Genomic DNA, 15,902 nt, shown 5'->3' on the forward strand with positions numbered 1-15,902 from the left:
ATAGACTACTGAACACTTGTGAGAGTGGTTTGTAAAATTTACTATGCAATTCTACAATGAAATGTAACAGTTTAGATTTAAAGTATTCCAGAATTTTTCCAAAAATAAAAATATTCACAAAATTAAATTTAGTCCATTTTATTGTTTAGCCAGGTCATAACCAAGTCTCCAACCAACAATTGCAGGCTACAATAATTAGGGGTTCTTTTCAAAACCTTTCTAAAGCTACCATCAAAAAATAGATCAAGACAAGAAAAAAAAAAGAAAAAAAAAAAAAAAGAAAAAAAAAAACTGGCCCCAACTGATTACAAACCCTTTGGAACATATGTGATTTCATTAAAGCAAGAGAACTGATATTTGGACTTCTCCAATTCTTGGTTTTATACAAAAGCTACACAATGTTACATTTGATAAGAATACAATTGAACTGATTAATTAGTGTTCTACACCATAAACTCGATAAAATCTTGGATGGATCATTACTACAATAACTCAACACTATGAGAAAGAAAGACAGTCAGTCGAAAGGAATACAAAGTTCTGCAAAATAAAAGACGAGTATCATAAAGCAAGCTAGATAAGTACCATTACAGACTGAAATATCCTTTGAAAAATAAAAAGTAATAAAAAGTACAGGCAAGGCTAAGGTTGAAAATTCCATCTTAGGATTTGCTTTTTGGGCTTTTCTTCTGTCAATCACACCAAATTCTGACCGACTAAGACCAGAACAAAAGTTTTACTTCCATGTGTTCCCATAGGAAACTCAGCTTGTATTAGTGTGTCAGGCACTTTCAGAGAAACTAGCCCACTCTCTTGAGCCCGCTCAGCAACTCTACAGGCCAAAATCACAATGCAGGTTCATTCAGATCAGACGATACAGCTGCAGCAGAGAGAAAAGAGGGGACAAACAGATTAGAATCCCATTAAACGCACACACAGGACTGTAATCAATTCAGACGCAGCTCAGATTAGTTCTGCTACCGGCGTGCTTTACTCCAGCCACACACAGTGCGGTCAGCACAGATCAAACACAACCGGCCCTTCGCCAATCAGGCGTCTTGGTGCCTCACCTAAAAAGTCATTGTATTTACAGATCGGTATCGAACCAGGCCAGCTGATTGCTGTCGCCCGGCGGGAGGCCGTCGATCAGGTCCTGGGCGTGGCCGAGGTCGGGAAGGCCGTCTACGGGGTAATCTGGGCCGGGGTGGTGCCCGCCCATCTCGTGCTCCATCATGGGATCCATGCCCATGGCATCCTGCCCGTAACCTCCGGAATGGAAGGAGCGGTAGCTTGGGTCTGGAGGACGAGGGGAGTGGATGGGAAGTGGAGGGAGCACACACACACGTACGTTAGAGGAAGCATAATAAACAGGCAGCTTACAATAGCACAACCTCAGACCCACAAGACCAGACTCAACTGGAAACTGGCATTCTCCATGAATACTGTACACTGCGGTGCCCCACTTCAGAGCTTCGGGGACTATTAGATGTTTATCTATAATGAAAATGACTTGGTGACATGGTGATTTTGTCTTGCCCAGCCTCAATCCAATTCAATTGTATCCAATCAAATTGTACTGTTAATTCTGAAAGCTGAATTTAAGTCAGTGTAGTATTTTTTTTTTTTTTTTTTTTTTTTACTGATAATTTGTGAAACTCACATGTGGGGTGAATATTTCCAGCATGTGGTGGTTCCAAACTTGTATGAATGACTTTCTTCCATAAACCACAAAAGAAAATGTTAGCCTAAATGGCTATTCACTCAGTGACTGAGGCTGCCCGTTTCTAACACTATGCCTAACATTTCATATTGTGAGGAGTCACGGGTTTGGCATTCCAGGCCCTATTTAGTACCCTCTTCGTGGAAAGTGCCAGGTGTGTTGGGCTCTAGGTTTGGTGGGTGAAGGCTGATGAAGCAGTGGATTAGTGCGTATCACACTCAGATGCTGAGAGAATGCTGAACCTACCGTCCTGTCTGTAGCCTAGAGGCTCTCCCTGTGCACCGATGTCCAGCCCTAGATCTCCAGTCTGCAAACAGACACGCAAGAAAGAAGATCCATGAGAGAAACGCTCACTTCAGCCTCTAATTCTGCATATATCAGGACTGAATGAGTTCCACAAATGCTTTCAAAGTGCTCGAGGCTCATCATGAAAACAATAATGCTTTGTTAGAATCACCTGCCCAGTAAATTCACAAATATAACACCCACATCTGTCATAACAGATTCTGTAATGCACTGGGAATTGATGGGCTTAATCTACAGCTGGGCTCTGTGCCAGCGTTGATTGCAGGATTTAGCAGAGATGAGCCCCCTTACCTCGTTCCAGGTCATGGGCTCAGTTCTGAACAGAGAGCTGGTGAGCTCCACAGACAGTCGTTTCTTGTAGTCCTGGGGCTTATCCTCAGACATGCGGAACAGAACTGCAGCAGCGTACGTGGCTGTGGGCGAGAGATAGCAACGTTAGTGTGACCGAGAAAACATTCGAGCCAGCCCTGCTCACCTCAGCCACTGCCTCCAGTGGAAAGCAGAGCAGAGCTGGGAAAACAAATCTGCATAGCGTTTCGTATTCACACTAGCTCCTCTTTAGACAACTTTAGACATCAGTTGGCAGTGACACTGCTGCCATTATTATATTTATTTGATGTCTTTCTGCATTATTCTGTATGCGGGCACACTCACCAACGCCCTCGTTTCTGGAGTGGAGGAGCTCTGTGAGGGGAGCGGTGGCTCCTTCTGCCTCGATGGCCTCGGCTGCCTCCTTATCCTGAGCCAGCTCACACAGCACGCCTGCAGCCACACGCTGGATGTTCTCGATAGGAGAATACAGCAACTGCACAGACAGAGATATGTCAGACGGGATGAAACTGGTTCAAAACGTGGGCCACCCAAAATGTTCTTAATTCACTAAAATAGAACCATATAAAACAATAGAATAATAGAGGTAGAATGAATGTGCGAATGATCGATAGAACATGCAATAGGCAGAGCGATAGATTGACACTGATAGACTGAACAAATGAGCAAACAAACGAAAGAGCAATAGACAGATAGAATGAACAAGCTGTAGATTGAATGACAGAATAAACGAGTGAACCAATAAAACAGTTCAAGTCAATAGAACAATACAGATAGAAGAAACTATATATAGAGCGAACAAACATGACGAATGATGGAAAAGACAGAAAGATCGACCAACGATAGGTAGATCAGTAGAAAGTAAAACAATAGACAGAACAATGACAAGACAACAGACAGAGAGTGCGCTCTCAGCGACTGACCTGAACAAAGAGTGGAATAGTGTTGAGTCCTCTGATGACAATTCTGTTGTGAATGTCTCTGGCTAGAATGTGCAGCGCTCCAGTGCAGCCCTCCACAATCTCCTCCATTCGCACACCCTCCTGAAACACAACACACATGAACCTCATTCACCATGTCCTTCTGCAGTGAGTTCAAGTGTATACTTTAACTTCTACGCTTATGTATAAATGGATCACAATTTTAATTTCAGAACAATGAAATTACACAATTCAGCAGCCTTAAACTGCTGATCATGTGACCGTGACTCACCACAAACTGCTGCTGTGTTCCACCCATGGAGGTGCGTCTCTGAGTGTCCTGATGGGCCCTGACCAGAAGCTGCACCAGGCGGGGAATGGCACCCTGCTCTCTGAGCGGGGAGTGGTTGGCAGGGCACAGCGCCAGGTTACGGATCAGCCCGACGGTGGCCTGGGAGAGAATACAAGGAGTGTTCAAAGTGTTAAAATAAACCTATTTTTATAAACAAATTCTCTTCACTCCAGTTCAGGCACAATGAAAGCCACTAAAAGACAGGAGCGATGACCTCAAATCACTTCCATACCTTAATGAGAGGCCAATGTGAGGGAGGGTGGAGTAATTTGACCACCACAGGCAGCCCATAGTGCAGCCGCACTGCATTCTGGGCCATCTCTGCATCCTGGTGTCTGGATGTAAGGTGACGGAGAGCACAGATAGCCGGCTCCGTGATGTCCTCTCTGTCCCCGGCTCGAAGGACAGTGCGCACGAGGGCCTCGATGCCACCCACTTGGCACACCATCATCTTGTTCTTGTAGTTGTTGCAGGTGAGGTTGGACAGGATTCCAGCAGCACACGTCACCACATTGATGTCATCTGAACCGAGCAACTGGACCAGGGTGCCCAAGAGCCCCTCCATACCCTCCTGTAGATCAGAAGGATCCAGAGTTGAGATGCATATCTTTCTTTAACCCAGAATTTGCATCCATGACAAACTCAGTCCACGATTTTTTTAGTCCCGCACACGACCAGCCACAGCCATTCGTAACATTTTACGACACGTTACATGAGGTTGTAAGCCTACCATGAGTGAGTAAACGGTTAAATACACAAAATCATTCCAGAAATGTTTTGATAATTCAAGAATTCTGACGTCACAACAACAGCTGGGTGAAATGTACACACAGCACAGGCATTACAACCAAATGTAGCATCAGTTCATGCTCCATCGACACTGTTCTTTTACAATCTGATGTCCTAACTGTGTGGGGTCAGAGCTGGCTACAGCCCCCAACCCCCATCACAGACAAAGGCAGGAATGACTGTTACCTGCACATCTACTTCTGCTAAAGACGTCTTCTCCATGGAAACAATGGGGAGACAGAAAGAGAGGGCTCATGTAGGAAGAACAGAAGACAGCGTAAAAGAGCTGAGGGAAAGAGACAGAGACGGATCGGTACCTGTTTGGTGGCGGCATCTGAAAGATTCCTCAAAGTCCACAAGCAGTTCTGCACCAGTCGCTGACTGGGGTCTGTGAGATGGAGGCCGAGTGCTTGCATGCCACCTGAAAACAGACACAAAGCTTATTCAAACAAAAACCACATTCAAATTTTCCGCTATAACATACTGGACTAAACTGAAGACAAATGGTCTCACCGGCCTCAACGATGGCAGGTTTGTTACTGGAGCACACAGACAGCACTTTGAGCACTCGACTGGTGGTCCACAATAGTTTCTCATAGGTGTAGGTCCTCATGATGTTGACCAGAGCCTGTGGGCCTCCGCTGGCCAGAATGATAAGCTGAAAAGAAAATTGAATGCGTTTACGTCTTAGTTTACCCAAGTTAACATTTTACAGTCCACACTGCACAGCTCAAACAAGTGTAACTGTTAATAAATGACCAAAGATACACAAAAACAGGAAAATCACCAGAACAGAAATAAAGTACTACAAGTAATATAGTAGCGCTGCACGATTAATCAAAACAAAACTGTAATCGCAATGCAGCTTAGTATGATTATCAAATCGCAAAGACTGGTATAATGAAATATGTGCTGCATGTTTCAGAGTCAACACCAAACTCTCATGATCTCATGATCTAGTGTTTTCAGTGTCGCTGCACATCACAAACTCCATTCTGCATGTGCTCATAAGTTTGAGTTGCTTGTAATGTGCATTTGGGAACACAACGTGATGCGACAACCATCTTTTCAACTTGCAATGAGAAACCGGCTGTCAACAAGCAGTTTTCCACCTAAATAAAAGCTCAATGGTTTAATGCTTGAAAAAGAAATTTGGCCCAAATTGTGTGGCCCAATAATTTAGTCAGACATTGAGTGCCAACAAGGCCAAAAACAAGGTGCACTTCAAATCTAAAAATAGCAGAGGCATTTTGTTGCAGTGCTAGAATGATGAGTGATGTAAGAAAAAGAAACACTCCGTAAACGAGTGAAGTTGGCCAAGCACCCTGCTGTGATGTGCCTAGCTTTGAGAAGTTTTTGCTGCTTACTTTGCTTTCCTGATTTCCGTATGCCAGAATCTGAAGGCAGTCTGTCGTGATGGCGAGGAATTTCACATTTGTTTTGTTTAACAAGGCCACCATTTTCTGCAGGCCTCCGGCCAGACGGACGGCCATCTTGGCTCCTTCCTGATGCAGTAGCAGGTTGTGTAGAGTTGTAATGGCATAAAACAGTACAGAGTCCACCGGGGAGCTGAAGAGACATCAGCAAAATTAATTAGCACCAAACTACAGATAAATAATGGGATTCAAGCTTAAGCAACCAGAGCAGGTCTCGGTATGACTCAGCCTGCTGGTGCTTGAACTCCAACACACTACAACTACCCGGACTCAAAAGATTCAAAGGATATACATCCGCATTGCGGTTGATGCATGTCTGCTTAAAAAAATAAGAGCATGAAGGAGAACCAACCCAAGCATTTTGACGAGGGCAGGGATGCCTCCCGATTTGAAGATGGCGAGCAGGCCTTCTCTGTGGTGGGAAAGGTTGTGTAGGGTGCCGGAGGTGCAGCGGGCCGTTTCTACATCACTTGTGTTCTGCATGGTCCTCACAATGGCTGACACCATCTGTGGGGATCGCATGATGGCGTGACGAGAGGCCTCCTTCTTAGAGAGCTGATGCACCATAACAGCTGCCTTATTAACCACCACCTGATGGAAAAAGAAGAAAAAAACAAGCCATTAGCGCACTCACAGTGTCACAGCACTGGCTGTTTTTGACCATCTATCTTGCTTCCGACCTGATCCTCGTCATTCAGTAGTTTGGTGAGCTCTGGAATGGCGCGGGTGGCCAGCTCTGCGTCGTCCTGGTAGTTGATGAGGTTGACCACGGCGTGTTTGAGCATCTGTGAGGGCTCGGCCAGGCGCTGGACGTTGGTGGGGTGAGCAGTGTCGAACTGTGTGGAAGGTATCTGCATGCCCTCATCTAGAGTCTCTGGGAACATGGCCGCCCGGACTCTCTGGGCTCTGGTCATGGCGTACTGACCATCAATGTCTACAGAGAAGCAAAGTACTATATTAAGCAACTGACTTGTGCACAGTTAATCAAAATGTCTTCAAAGATCTATTATGTCTATGAATATAATGGAGTGATTGTTAATTCCACATTGAAAAGATACAAACAAGCCAGTACAATAAGCAATTGTCTCAGTGCCATGTCTTACAATAACCCTTGTGAGTGCAGTTCATAGTTTAAATGAATTGTGCATTTTCCATTCCAACATTCAAGGGATTTTTTGAAAAAATTAAAACATGAGACATTAGAATCTGCACATACCTGCTACCTGGTCCTGGTTGAAGGACTGATTAAAGCCCTGCTCCCACTCATACAGCACCTGATTGTCCACATCTTCATCCTCTGGGTTGCCCTTGCCGCTCAGGGACGGGGCAGTGGTTGTGGCGCCAGAGTGGATACCTGAGTCCAGGTAAGACTGCTGCTGCCAATGGCTGACCGCAGCCTTGCGATCCGGCTCCATCGCCATGTCCAGCTCCATCAAGTCAGCTGCACATGAAATATTACACAATAAGTTAATAAATAGCATTTAGGCAAAAAGTCTTTTAACTCTTCAACATGTTTCTATAGTAAAATATTTTTGCCGTAACAAGTTGTAGAAGAACAAGAAGAACTTACATTGGGTGGCCATGATTTTCTCACAGCCAAGGACAGCTTCCTAATCTGAAATACACACAGTAACATGGTTAGTTTTTACATTCGCAGTGCCAACTCACTCTCTTCTCTCTCTCATATAGTCGAACACAGCTCAAACACATTCCAGAGAAGTCCAGCATGCAGGACACACAAGCCACAGTGTTCAGACTGAATGCTCTCTGTCTCCTAACCTGACTGCAGCTGGGATGAAAGAGTGAGGCAGGATATGCCGCACTACACACACAGCTACTCTTATTATCTGCAGGTCTCTCACGATACTCCCCGGAAAGACATGAACAATCAACACTGCTACAGGAAATCAAAGGTCTGTGAGATCATTCAGGAATTTAGGGGTTATTGTAGCAGTTTCTCCATGTATACTTCAAAACTGTGCATTTATCAGCCACAAAAAAAAATGCGGTCAAGACTTTGTTACAAAGTTATTACGTGACGTATATAAAACAATATAAATTACGTCATCAAGGTAACATTATCTACCGAGCTGACAACGAGGTTTTGTTGATACAGTGACAATATTAAAATGTTGAGAAAACAATTTTTTTTATCAGCAAAATTTCCTGCCATCACTGCAGATATTGCAAACTAAACCATTATTTTTGCATTGAAGGTGGTTCAAAGAAAGAAATATATTTTTTCTATACATTTCAAAACAAAATGTCATTTTCCGCTTAAACATAGTCCTGAATATATCAGGACCCACAATGACATTTTTCTGGCAAAAAAAACCCACATACAAATCCATATTTGGCATTTTACAAAGTCATTCCATCACAAGCATGATAATAAAGCTTGAACTATTAGTCACTCCAAACATCCACCTCCTCCTCTAAGCCATTCACTAGCAAAAGAGGTGCTTAAGGTTTATATGACCTTCAATAATGTGCTCAGACAGAAACCCCACCGTCAAAACAGCGTCAATATTCACATGACATTCTTGCCCATCAACGGCGGCAGTTAACACCTACTGAAACGATACTGAATTCAGTGTCTCAGTCCGGGGGGCCCCAGTCTCCTTCCCTTTTGTGAGGCCTCCTCCTGAATTACCATAACACAAGCCCCGAGCCCACCTCCTTTATTCAGATGTACAACACCCCTCTCCAAGTCAGCAGGCAGAATGCAACCCCTCTCCGAGACATCCAACATTCACATGTAGCCTTGAGACTGAAACTGGCTGCCTATATGCCTCTCCATTGTGTTGGTTAGCAAAACATACTGTTCCTCTCAGTAAAACAACTCTTACAAAACACAAACATGTTGCAGCATGTGAAAAGGTCACTCGGAAAAACGTTTCAGCAAGCTCTCATCAACATTTCGCAGTTCTTGTTCAAGAGCTGTTAGTATATGTCGAACAACACCGCAGGAGGTTTAGCTTTATGACGCAGCAAGGACTTGGCAATTATTCAGAGAAAAACAACTTTCCTGTGCATTCGGCTCTATAGTCTCGCACACATTCACTATTGTCCGGATTTGGCTCTCGAAAGCAGGAGCTGAATTAAGTCAAGAAAAGCTAGACTGGAATACAGAAGTGTTTGGTACAACAGGACAAAATACCTAAATTTAATATGACTTTAAATGCCTTTTTCTTGTTTAATCTGTTTGGGTTTATTAGTGTGGCACTGTGGGAGGGAGGTTTGGGGTGTGATATAGGGTTGTGATATGGAAGAATTTTTCAATTTGTATTTTGTATTGTTTCTCCTTTATTTTATTTTTTTGAAGAAAAAACCCAATAAATACAATGTTCAAAAAAAAAAAGAAGTGTTTGGTGTTGCACAGTCTATTATTGATAAACCTCAACTACTCAGAAATAATGGGGCTTTAAAGAGTATAACAACATTAAACACTATGGCAACAAAATAGTGATGCAGCGGACTTTCATGAGCATATTTCGTCTATTTTGTGCCCAAAACAAGGATACAACAGGTAAGGTAACTACAACAGGTAAGCATGTTAGACAAGTCTCAGATTTCAAATTCAATTGTCAGTTGAACAAAAAGATTACATTCGATTGCAATTCAGAGGGTAAGAGGCTTCCTAATATTTTATTAAATTTACAATATAGGCCTAAATATTTTATCTTTATTAAAAATAAGAACAAAGATGCAAATAAACAGTAGAACAGTAGAAAAAAAATCTAAATTTACATCTATTTAACAGTGTTATTCAGGGAAGAAATACAGAAATAATCAAATGTAAAAAAAAATATATATATAAATAAATATCTCTATATCTCAATGCATAGTTTATTAACGACACATAATGCATACTTTATTGTATACAGCAGGGCTCGACAACAAGGACTGCCCGATGGCCCGGGGTCAGCGTAAATGACACTCAAGACAGTTGATGGAAGTGTCACTTACCCGATCAGACCAGTGCTGAATTGTCAGGAATGTTCATCATTTGCACGTGTTTTTAAGCCATGCTAATTTAAATATTCAAGTGCAAGACGACGTGAAAGAGAACTCAATTCAATACTCGTGCACTGTGTGAGAAGTTGTGTGTGCGGAACACATATCCGAAGCACGCGCACAGAAAGCTGCCTCTCAGACTGATGAATGATTAATTGGGTTCCCTTTCACTTCTTGTGGACATTGCCACAAAACTGTCAGAATGCCTGTGTTGGCAAGTATTGTTGTAAACAGTCTGTTATGTCTAAAGTGAACGCAAGCAGTTGAGAAATAAAAAGCATGTGTACAGTATCAGTATATTGGATCTTTGCATTATGTCTTAAAGTGACAGTAGCCTAATATTCCTGCTGCTGTCTGTATTATTAATGTTAATCAAACAACTAAGGGTGACGAAAAATCACAACTTTTGTACATTAAGAATTAATTGTTATTTCATTTATACAATGAAGATTAAATGTAGTGTTATTTTACATTTGATTTAATTTCTCTACCTGAAAAATACTGTTAGACCTACCAGAAAAACATGAAAAGCAGTTTATTTTATGTCTGTTTGTACTATTGTATTTATTTATGCTATTGATTTTAACAATGTTTTAAATTTATATGAGTTTGGCTAGTAGTTTGTGTTATAACCTTATTTATTAAGGTTATGGGTCAAAAACAAAGAAAACAGGCCCATTTAATTTTTTTATGGTGGGGGCAGTGAAAATTTGGTCATGGCAAGTAAAAAATTCAACCACTAGAAAAAATCCTTAGCATTGAGCCCTGTTACAAATAAAATTAATCTTATTAAAGCTACAAAAGTTTAGTCAAGAGCAGCAAGTGATTCTCTACTTTTTATTTTTGCTGCTTGATTAACATTAATGAGACAGCAGCAGGTTTATTATAAAGACAATGCAAGGATCTAATATAATGTTACAAATTCCCCAACTGTTTACGATTAGGCTAACTTAAGACATAACCGACAATGTTTAGGTGAACACTTTCCAAGGCAGATATTTGAAATTAATTCTGTTCATCTGACCGTTAGAGCGTGAATTGCTGCTAAAGAGAACTGAATTTAAGATTGCATACTGTCTGAGAGAGGCGTCTTTGTGTGCATGCTTCGGGTGTGTGTCAGCACGAGTAACGCATTGAGATATTTTTCGTGGCTTATTGCGCTTAATTCTGTTTCAAATCAAGCATGTCCTGCACCTTTTCACATTCATGCATGTAATTTTCGTAATTTGCTTCCAAAGGACATATGCAACTTTTATTAGCCTACTTTATTTACGATAAAACAGCACATGAATATGTATTATAGTCCTATTTAATCACATTTTTAAAAATCAATTATTTAGTTTTTATGCATCGATGCAGAATCGATCACATCAGCATCATGATGCATCGTATAAATTAGCTCTACACAAATCGCTATAGTTCAAATCACAAATTAACATTAGAAGGCAAATTGAAAGAAACAGTATGACTTTTACTTAACCCGTTAGTTATGTCTTTAAAATGAATAAATATTTCATAAGTTATCACAGCCACAGTTTCAACAATGAATTGGAATAGAACAATTAGCCTATATTAAAAGGTTGTTATAAAAACAGGCTGATGATCAATGACATTTTTGTATACAGCTAATTATTTAAATTATAAAACGATGAAACTATTTTAGGGATCTATTTTGCATCACTATAACAAAAATCAAACCGTAGCGCAGCTCAACAACAGTAAAACCAAAAGCAGGCCGTGTTGTGAATGCTTTAGTTTTATGAATGGAAATCTCACCTGGACCAACACAGGGGCGCCAAAACAAACCCCTGGCCCATGAGAAAAATGGAATTGACACCAAAGAAAACCAAAATCTCTCAATCCTGTGCAGCTCCACGTCGAACAGTGTCAAAATGACAGGGTCAGCTCTTGTTATATATATATGCGGCAATAACGAGGACAGTTCCTCTAGGAGGCAGCTTTCAGTATTCTGAATGCAGAGCATGGAAAGCGTGTTTGATAAGGGGATGTGTAAAACAGTGCTGCTGTGGCACTCCGCCTGGGGCTGCTGAGAGTTTCACAGCAGTCAGCCAGTCGCTTGGTCTGTGGCTCACAACATCTGGAGTCAATTGGAGAGATAAACCCAGCAGCATTCAGGCTTTAAACCCCCTGCGGTATTACAGCTCGCTTTCGCACGCAACGTGAGGTGCCAACTGAGCCTCAGCCTCCAAGAAATCCCACACACAAGCTACACTTAATCAGTCCTCTAGCTCGCAGTCAATTGAGATGTGTGGTAATAAGTCCTAACAAACCAATACAGGCTAGTCTGTGTCACTGATGAAGTCATGCTGGATATATTTAGATGATCAAACTGACTCAACCCTTTCCAGAGCTCAATTGCAGGGTTATACAATCATGTGAATGGGCAGTGTGATAATACAATGACGAAGAGAAAAGCATCTGGGTGAGCTCTTCTGAATTTTACTCTAGCTGAACTTCACTAGTTTCTTTATTACAATACACAGATAGACTGGCTCGGGTATGAAGAATCCCAACCATAATAACCACATTCGTGTGATTTTCACTGCCGGGCCAGCATGCACATCTGAAACCAATCTGAATGTTTTGGTACCTCTACTGGGTGGAACATGGGTGGACTTGGCCACACGGAAAAATGGGAGGGAGGGAAAGATGCACAGTCCGCATAGAGATCTACCAGAGAGGCCACTAACAATGAGCAACAAATAAGCACTCATTACTCAAAGCTTGAATTTGACTTAGAATCTGGCACACAAATGTATGTTACGCATACATAGAATTTCAGAGTCAGCATTGTGAGGAAAAGCTAACGTCTGCATCACAAGACAATAGCCTGGACCAAACTCTGTTATTTTGCCATTAGTTACTTCATCCCCAATCAAGTCTACATGAAACTTTGCATTGAAATAAGTGTGAAGCCAAAACCAGAAAGCAGTTTAATTATTTATTATTAAAAATTTAAAACGCACTTATGTAATTCACACGCACATGAGCGCACCTGGTCTTTGCATCTATAGTGAAAGTATATGGTACTAAAACAGATCAGCTACAAAAAAAAAGGCAAAACAAACAGCAAAAGTTCTCCCAAACCCTGTGCCCATTCCACACTCCACCATGGGCTTCTCCAAAGAAACATGAGGAGGCTTGAGAAGACTGGGGCATTTGTTTGTAATCCTTGGCATTCAAACAGCATGTGAATCTAAATACCACCCAAATGGCTTGGGCTAAGTGCCCGTTGTGACCAGGGGCATCCAGCTTAGATAGCGATTTCAACACCTGCATTCGATTTCTGAAATCCGCCTATTGTGTGCAGCATTTCAAAAGATCTTAGTTGCTAGCTCCCAGGAACATCCTATACTACACGTCTGCTCCCAATGTGTCAACCGTGATGAGAGATGCTGTAACAGCCCGAGCCTGCGCACATGTAGAATACAGCTTGGCTCAATGTATTCTGACTTTAGTCAAAAACACACTATAGCCTCTCTGTACAACCTAAAGGACTACCCCAGACACTTCTATTTGGAGAGTTCAGGCATAAAGACTCAAAAGAAAACAGTGGGAGAACATTGTGTCTATCAGACAAACACTTAGGCCTATTCCACAGATAAAGGAAAAGGACTTGCACACAAATCAGAAAAACTAAAACTTTATAGTATTCTGAAAGTGCTGGCATGCTTGATAATGCACATGACTGCCATGCTGAATGGGTGGTGATGTATGAGAACTATCACGGGCATTTTATTAACTCAGATAGGATCAAATTCATATCGATTTATTGTGGCAAAATAAGCAAGTAAAAATGACTAATGCTTTCTGTTGAATGTTTTTGCACGATTTTCCCCAAGTAAAAAATCTACTTAATAAAATGTATACATTCTTAAGGAAAATGTTTACAAAAAATCTTAATTTCAGACAGATTTAAACAGATGTTTGTCACTGCACTGACATTAGCACAGCTATGCTCAATGAATGAAGCAACAAACACCATAGTCAATCACACAAACATCCTAAAACCTGTGGTTGCCACACTGACTTAAATAACAGATACTCTAAAATATCCAACATAACTGATTAAATACTTTGCCTTTACTGTGCATAAAATAACACTTGGGCCGAATTTCCACATTTCCTCTCCAAATTCAGTCCTATGCAAAACCCAAAAATGAGTCATGTAGTACCAACAAAAATTAATTAAGTAAACTTCAATTTTACATATTTAAGTGGACTATACACAATTAAATTACGTTTAATAAAACATTCAGCAATTGTGTTGCTTTCAATCATTTTTAATTAAGTAAATTGAACAAGCAGTAAAAATATTTTTTCCCAGTGAATTCTCAGAACCTACCAAACCACCACAAAGTGTCATGGGGGGGGGGGGGGGGGGGACATGGATTAGTTCCAACAAGCAGGAATAAAAAACAAAAAAGACTTGAATGCCTAATGTCTATGGAAAAGCTAGCTCTGCATTCTGCCTAAAGTTAGACTCCATGGCAGAAGTGGAGGAAAAGGCACATTTGTTTGGTTTTCGTTTTAAGCCACGTGAATCATTAACAAATGTAAGTTACTGCCAGTTGTGCTTACAGGGGCGGCTAAGGTATCATATGTTGTGCTAAAAAATAAACCATTTAACACTAAAAACATAAATATAAATCCACGCCTTTGCAGGAAAGAATGTGATAATTTCACACACTGGATATTAGTAAAGCTGGAGTCAGACGGGTGTAATGTGAAGAGTGATGTACGGGTCCGCAGAGCCGATGATCCCCACCCCCATCAGCACGAGCTCCAGCAGAGTCAGGTTTCACTCAAGCTCCTCCTCGACTTCCTCTCAACGGACAAACACTTTAAATGCCTTTGTTTGTTTCTTACTGAGAAACTTGGATATGGGTCATGTTTACTACCGCGTGATTTTACTAAAATCATAAGCGTTTATAACTCAAGGCGATACAGCTGGCCAGGCATTGAGCTGAAAATGTTACTAAAAACTTACTGTCCTCCAGATTTTAGTAAGTCACAAATAAAGTCAACATCTCGGGTTCAGTAAATACGCAAACACGAGCTTGAAAAGTCAACAAAAAAGACAGCTAATTTATATTAGTTAACCAAAGCCTAACTTTTAACCTAACACATCCCCGACTTTAGACAAACACTGAATTTATATTACGGTCAAAACAAACCAACTTTTGTTGTTGCATTATACAGTGAGAATTCGCAGAGAAGTTAATAATTCGTGTAAAGGGGAGACTAATATCCAGTTGGGATTTTACATGGTCTCCACAAAACACTTTCCCAGCCCTAAAATGCTAACCAAGCTAGCACCAAATACACTAAATGTCTTTACTCTGAGCTTCAAATACACATTTTCTGATACATTAAAACGCCTACAGAATAACAGTCGAACAAAATCCGCGTTTATATGCGTCAATGTAACGTTAGGAGGAATTTGGTCGTGATTTTGCAGCAAATCTATCCAGTGGCTGATGATCTCCTCCTCATTCCCCACAGCTGCAGAGAGACATTCCCTCCAAACATTCCATACAATAACCAACAACACGTTTGATTGGCGAACACTTACCTGTATCAAAAGCTGTATATTCCCTTTTCGCGTTTCAGTACTTAAACACGAATAATGGCGACAATCCGTTGAGAAATTTTGAGTGAGTAACCCGCAGCTCCTGCTGAGAGTGAATGTGTGCGCGAGGACTCCGCGCTCGCGCAGCAGCAGCACACTGGGAAAGATGGCGTCACTCCATGTGTGCGCGAGCCATTATAAAAACTCCTACCCATACTATATCCTGCCGCCTTCTGGAAAACTAGATCCCGTGCCGCCGGATTTTTATTGTAAAGAAACCAAAAGCGGTTTCCATACCCCAACCCGATTTACAGATATAAAATTAAGTAGTGTTTGATATGGCTGCGCGCTGACCGAACAAAATGTGAGAACGTTTTTAAGGGAGTATATAAAATAAGGATTCGTGCGTAGGAATACACTAGCTTACACGGCTGTGGTG

At 41.4% G+C, this 15,902-nt stretch overlaps 1 protein-coding gene across 2 annotated transcripts; it reads right to left on the reverse strand.

Annotated features, from left to right (window-relative positions):
* Positions 1-122: 122 nt before the first annotated feature.
* On the reverse strand, positions 123-15,641 carry ctnnb1 (catenin (cadherin-associated protein), beta 1). 2 transcript variants are annotated; one of them, XM_056242661.1, is made up of 17 exons: positions 15,467-15,641; positions 7,424-7,468; positions 7,070-7,294; positions 6,534-6,787; positions 6,206-6,444; positions 5,785-5,986; positions 4,931-5,075; positions 4,735-4,838; positions 4,604-4,630; positions 3,861-4,199; positions 3,569-3,727; positions 3,280-3,399; positions 2,681-2,831; positions 2,318-2,439; positions 1,967-2,027; positions 1,071-1,296; positions 123-880 (listed from the first exon to the last, which is right to left on the reverse strand). In XM_056242661.1, the coding sequence occupies exons 2-16, from the start codon at positions 7,434-7,436 to the stop codon at positions 1,088-1,090; spliced, it is 2,370 nt and encodes a 789-aa protein (XP_056098636.1). In that variant the 5' UTR covers positions 7,437-7,468; positions 15,467-15,641; the 3' UTR covers positions 123-880; positions 1,071-1,087. The 2 variants fall into 2 exon arrangements, with proteins under 2 accessions (XP_056098636.1, XP_056098640.1); XM_056242665.1 differs by lacking the exon at positions 4,604-4,630 and having other exon boundaries at positions 15,467-15,640.
* Positions 15,642-15,902: the final 261 nt, after the last annotated feature.

This window comes from Rhinichthys klamathensis, unplaced genomic scaffold (genome assembly GCF_029890125.1).
Source record: "Rhinichthys klamathensis goyatoka isolate OS25496 unplaced genomic scaffold, OSU_Roscu_1.1 h1tg000023l_1, whole genome shotgun sequence".
Classification (NCBI taxonomy): Eukaryota; Metazoa; Chordata; class Actinopteri; order Cypriniformes; family Leuciscidae; genus Rhinichthys; species Rhinichthys klamathensis.

What these genes read in the sequence shown, in the direction of transcription:
- ctnnb1 (XM_056242661.1), bottom strand. An exon ending in ACCTGCCATCGTTGAGGCCG is followed by an intron (nt 4,839 to 4,930) that starts GTGAGACCATTT and finishes GTCTGTTTTCAG; the next exon opens with GTGGCATGCAAGCACTCGGC. An exon ending in AGCCCATGACCTGGAACGAG is followed by an intron (nt 2,028 to 2,317) that starts GTAAGGGGGCTC and finishes GTCTGTTTGCAG; the next exon opens with ACTGGAGATCTAGGGCTGGA.